Source organism: Ochotona princeps, chromosome 4 (assembly GCF_030435755.1).
Source record: "Ochotona princeps isolate mOchPri1 chromosome 4, mOchPri1.hap1, whole genome shotgun sequence".
In the NCBI taxonomy this organism is placed as follows: Eukaryota; Metazoa; Chordata; class Mammalia; order Lagomorpha; family Ochotonidae; genus Ochotona; species Ochotona princeps.
In genome coordinates this window covers 13,641,358-13,647,432 of record NC_080835.1, presented here as the reverse complement: position 1 = coordinate 13,647,432, position 6,075 = coordinate 13,641,358, and the positions used below count along the sequence as shown (strand labels likewise).

Below are 6,075 nucleotides of genomic sequence, written 5' to 3'. Positions count from 1 at the left end.
GTAACTCAAGGATCGAAGAAAGAAAAATTCAAGAAATTATAAAGAAAAATACTATCTATATTGTCCCTGTAGAATACACAGACAGAAGCACTGTTATCGTGCACTTGTTTGACTTCCTATAAGAGTATAAAAATAAGACAAGTGTGGAATTATTTCTGTACAAAGTGAAAGTCTTGTTGCTGTGAATGTTTTTCAGAATAGTACCAAGTGAGCTGCACTGAAGTGATGGTGGCAATGTACAATGTATCTGAATTCATCCTTCTGGGGCTCACCCAAAATACAGAGCTTCAGAAACTGTCATTTGTTGTATTCCTGTTTGTCTACCTGGTCACCCTGGCAGGCAATCTACTCATCATGATTACCATCTGCAGCAGCAGAGCCCTGGGAACTCCCATGTACTTCTTTCTGGCTTACTTATCACTTATAGATGGCTGCTGTTCTTCATCCATGACCCCTAAAATGCTGGCTGACACTCTTGCTGAGAGAAAAACCATCTCCTTTCAAGGATGCCTGACTCAGGTCTTTGCGGAACACCTGTTTGGTGCTGCTGAGATTATCCTTCTCACGGTGATGGCCTATGACCGCTATGTAGCCATCTGCAAACCCTTGCACTACATGACTATCATGAACCAACAGGTGTGTGGCCTCCTGGTGGGAGTGGCCTGGGCTGGAGGTTTTATCCATGCCACCATTCAGATTCTGTTCATAGTCTGGCTGCCTTTCTGTGGTCCCAATATCATAGACCACTTCATGTGTGACTTGAACCCTTTGTTGAAACTCGTCTGCATGGACACTCACACGCTTGGTCTCTTTGTTGCTGCCAACAGTGGGTTCATTTGCCTGTTGAACTTTCTCCTCTTGATGGTCTCTTACATGGTCATCTTACATTCCCTGAAATCCCACAGCTCGGAAGCAAGACGCAAAGCCCTCTCCACCTGTGTCTCTCACATCACAGTGGTTATGTTATTTTTTGTTCCCTGCATATTTGTGTATCTGCGTCCAGTGGCTACCTTCTCCATCGATAAAGCTGTGGCTGTATTTTATACCATGATAACTCCTATGTTAAACCCTTTAATCTACACCCTCAGAAATGCAGAGGTGAAAAATGCTATGAAGCAGCTATGGGCCAAAAGTTGACTTCAATGAAGAAGTTATTTTAAACAGTGAAAACACTTAATGCTTCAAATGGTGAAGAGAATATAATACAGTGCCTAAGATTGCTGGCTAAGAAAACAGTACATGACAAAGCATGCTTTCAATGTAATACAAGCCCTTTGAGGAAAGACTTGGGCACTACATCATTCATCATTATTGTTCCTCTGGTTGCTGAGCTTTGGTGTATTATAAGATTCTTTGAAATGAACATTCCCAGGACAGAGTTCAAAAAATCTGAAGCAGGACTGTTTTGCATTGGCCTGTCTGCATTTTAAACAAATGATCTGGATGTTTCTAAGCAGATGACATTTACATACAATCTGAGCAATTACATATCATAGATTATGCTTGATTCTTAGCCTGTAAATGATCCTCTATTGAGAAAACATCTTTCAAAATGTATTTATTAAGAGAATCTCATATTATAAACTTTGCATTCATCAGACAATGCAAATTACTACTTTGGTAATTATATCTCACAAATGATAAACCCTGTTAAAGCTGTTACTAGGCATGTAGTCTTTACCTGTTCCTTCTCTATGCATCTGGCTTGATTCTTTTTCTCTGTACAGCCAGAGGGAAATGTTTAACATATAATGTAGGTACACTTTTTGGATTAAAACTGATTGCTATTCTAATCTTTACCTGATCATTCATATTTAGAACCTTGTTTTAAGAATTTTTCCAGGAGAAAATATTGAGTGTACATTTTGGTGCTATGGTTGGATAGGATTTAGTATATTACCATGGTTAAAAGCAGAGTTTCAAAGTTAAATAGTCCAAAGGCCTAAACCTAGTTTTGTCCTAATAGTATGAATTTTGGTAAGTCATACCTTAAGGTTGAGTGAAATAGTAATAATGCATGTTTTTTTCAGGATCAAATGCAAAGGTTTTATAAAATTCGTACTACTACTGAATACTCAACAGCTCTTACCTGTTAAGAATATTCTTGCCACTGGAGTTTTAAAAATGATTATTATAATTGATCCTTTGCTAATCTAGTTCTCTTTTCCACTTTGGAAGAAACATATTTTCTCCATTCTTGCAGAGTTGAACAATACTCCGAGCTATCCTGTGGTAAATTTGTGAGCTGGAGTGGCTCCTGGCACCCTTGTCCCTCTGGTTTTGTCATCCTTGGGCCCTGTGGCTCCTGGCATCCTTGGCAGCTGCTATGCCACTCTCCCCTGGTTTTGTCATCTCCTTGGGCTGTGTGGCTCCTGGTTTGGTGGTCGATCCACAGATGATCCTGATTATCCCTTGACAAAGCCTCTTCAAAAGATTCAGTGATAGCTTCACTCTGACTCTGAGGTCAGCGGACTAGAGTGTGAACAAGCTTAGAATAAGACTTTGCTCAGAGGAGAGAGTCTGTTGCAAAGCAAAGGACAGACGCTGGCATCAGATTCTCAGGAAAGTTATTTAAACTGTTTAGTCCACATTTTCTTCAACTGCAAAAACGATAAGGAAAGCACTTGCATCATCAGTTGCATCCGGACTGTTTCAATGAGTTAAGTTTCTTAAGTGGCTGAAACAGTGCCAGGGACAAGATAAATATTATAAAAACCGTTTTAAAAAGCAAAAACAGTGCCAATCCAATGTTCAGTTGGTGTTTATTTTTTCTTATACGTCTTCTAGAACTAGCAGAATGTTCATTTTGTTTGGATCAGGACTCTCTAGATCTTGCCTGAGTCTCTGTCTTCTTGGGTGATAAGGCATTTCCTTGTCTGACCATCATTGTCACTAACTTTTCCTGTTTAAGCACTGGCACTATTAATTTTATGGTTATTGAACTCTGGAAGCCAGCGCACATCAGCATTCTGGGCTGTGGAAACATGTGGGCATTGCCGGTAGAAGTAAGCCTGAATTCTGTCATGCTAGTTTATGGAACACTGCATGCTTTCACAATCTCTCATGATCTTATTTCAGGCTTTGTCTATAGGTACAATGAAATCGCGGTACATGGTTAGAAGGTCATTTTAATCTTAGAGGATCACTGTAGGCATAGTATGCAGGATAGTGCTTGCCACTCAGTGCTCATTAAATATCACTGCCTTTGGGGCCTGCTTCACCTTTTTAATAGGAATCACTTTTCTGTCAGATGCAAAAAACAACAAAACAAAACACACCTCCCCCCCCCCAAAAACCCACAAAAACCAAACCAAATCAAATCAAACAAACAGAAAACACTTCATGATCTATGTTTATTTGAAGTCCATTAGGAACTTTCTGAATCCTGACAACGTTCCTCCAAATTAATGCAGGTGGGGTAAAACAATCTACCTTAAAATTATGAATTATCAGGGCTGGTGTTGTGATGCACCATGTTAATACAACACTTATACTATCAGCCCATATTGGACTGCCTGACTGTGTTGTTTCCAATTCATATGCCTATTAAAGTGTCCCCAAATCAGTGGATGATGGCTTCGATACATGGGACCCTGCCATCATGTGTGAGGTGTTTGATGGAGTTCCAGGCTCCTGGCTTATGCTTGGTCCATCACTGACTATCGTGGCCATTTGGGGAGTGAACCAGGGGATGCAGGATGCTCTCTTTTTGTGTCTCCAAAGGGCCTGGTGTGACGGCCCTTTGGCTAAATCCTCACTTTGCAAGCACAGGGATCCCATATGGGTGCGGGTTTGTGTTCTGACTACTTCACTTTCCATTCAGTTTCCTACTTGTGGCCTGGGGAAACAATAGAGGACCCTCAAAGCCTTGGGATCCTGCACCCGCATGGGAGGCCTGAAGGAAGTTCCTGGCTGCTGGCTTTTGATTAGCTCAGCTGTGCCCAACATACCATATTGGTTTGCCTGGGTCCCAGTCTCAGCTGTGTTCTACACTCCAGCTCTGAGATAATCTCATCCTGGGAGATAACAGGTGACGTTTAAGTGCTTAGGTTCTTGGGTGGATGGAGACTAAGTTCCTGGCTCCTGAATTTAGCCTGGCTGGGCCCTGAGTGTTGTAGGCATGTGAATAGGGAATCAATGGAAGGCAGATGTTTTCTTTCTCTTTCTGCCTCCTTGTTGTTCAAGTAGAAGAACACTGTGGCTGGAATGAGAGAAGGATGTCTTTTCAAAGAAGACACAAAAAACAAATAAAATATTGATAAGTATAATTAAGCAAGTAGTAAAAATGCATATGGCCAAAATTCTTCACAGGATAGTTCAAAACTCAAACTACAAATAGAGAAATAGGTATGCATGTATGTAAAGGTAAACTTCACCATGTTTCGGTGCACACCTACTCATAACAATCACTATGGAAGCACTAGTAATCACAGGGTGAGGATAAGAGACATTCAAAACAATGCACGGCCCTGCCGGACCAGAAGGGAATTATCATACGCTTCTTACCATTTGTGGAAATGTTTACAGAGAGTAGAAAAACCACTTGAATGTCACATTTGTACAGTTATACAGTTATACAAATTGTTTCATTGAGTCGTAACATTTAAATTACAACATACCCTTCTTTTTTGTACTTCATAATCATTATCATGAATCTCTTTTCAAAAAATTGAAAAATTATATTACGGAAAATAAAAAATAATTTTAAAAACTAAAAATACGAAATGTTTTCTGTCTTGACCACAGGCATAAAAAGAATTTCTATTAAAGAATGCAGATTAAATATCAAGTGGCTAAATGAAGCATATTGTCATTTATCACAAATATCTGCTAGTACTTCTTGATAATGTGTTTCAGTGGGCACTGTCAGTGGCTGTGGGTGGGCATATGCTAAGGTGTGACCTCATGGATGACATTTTGGTATGAACTGTGAGAATCAGCATTTTAAAAACATTCACTTTTGGATTCTAACATTTCACCTCTGAGAGCTAGTAAGTCTAAGAACACATGGTAAAAGGCAAGCATTTAGGATGATATTGCTTGTCAGTAAAAATATTGCAAACGACATAAAAAGACCCAGATATAGAAGCTTTTGTAACCTGTAATAGAACACTAATATATGAGCAACCCTGTTGGCTGCTACTGAGAACAAATAGGTTTATAAGATGATATGCAAAGAATCTGAAGATATTGAGTAGTAATATTTGAACTTTTACACCAGAGATGTGTACATTCACAGACATGGATCTAATTTTGTTTTTATTTACAAAGTTTGATATTTGAAAGATTGTCAGAAACAGATTAAAGTAATGCTCTGGCAAAGGCACTGGATGACGTTAATGAAGAATTAGTGAAAGCTTATTTTTTTATTTAACAATTTTATCTTATTTTTATTTTTATTGCTATACTCTCATTAGGTTTAGATTGGAAACAGAATAAAAGCTTTATTGCATTAAAATGTTATATATAATAAAATATGAACAAAATACAATAACAACTACAAATAACATGAATTCTCATTAATGTGAAATGATTAAAATTAATACAACTGTAAAAATTTCAGCTACTAATTCATTAAGTACTATTATTAAATCCCAGGCATGTGTACATTGTGCCTCGGCGATAGAGTTTTCAAATCATTAGTTCACAAGAGAATATAAAAGTTACTTACAGTCAAAATATAAGATTAATTCTTTAACTATAATTAATATAAAATCTTTGGGGCACAAAAATTAAAAAATCAATTTTTAGAAGACCTTTACATTCAAAGGGACGAGTTCCAGCCAAATGAATATCTTCATAAGGAGGGTTGCTTTAAGATGCTAAATACTGGATATTGACTGACAGTTATAAATGTTAATGACATCCCAAGTGAAGGAATATGCAAAATAATTTGGCAGTTTACATGAGATGGAACATTGCTGTACATAACACAAACATGAATCTAGTTATTTAGTCACAATTAATATAAATTGTTTAAAGTAGCATAAGTGATAAATCAGCATTCAAAAGATTTTTGGGTGCAAGGAAATGAGTCCCAAAGTCGAATAAATATCTTCATAAAGAATGGTTACC

The 6,075-nt window shown here is 38.0% G+C and overlaps 1 protein-coding gene across 1 annotated transcript; it reads left to right on the top strand.

Moving 5' to 3' along the window:
• Positions 1–225: 225 nt before the first annotated feature.
• On the top strand, positions 226–1,137 carry LOC131480063 (olfactory receptor 4C12-like). The gene has a single exon (XM_058662453.1). It carries the CDS (start codon positions 226–228, stop codon positions 1,135–1,137), a length of 912 nt encoding a protein of 303 aa, XP_058518436.1.
• Positions 1,138–6,075: the final 4,938 nt, after the last annotated feature.

What these genes read in the sequence shown, in the direction of transcription:
- LOC131480063 (XM_058662453.1), top strand. Translation starts at nt 226, where the DNA reads ATGGTGGCAATGTACAATGTATCTGAATTCATCCTTCTGGGGCTCACC.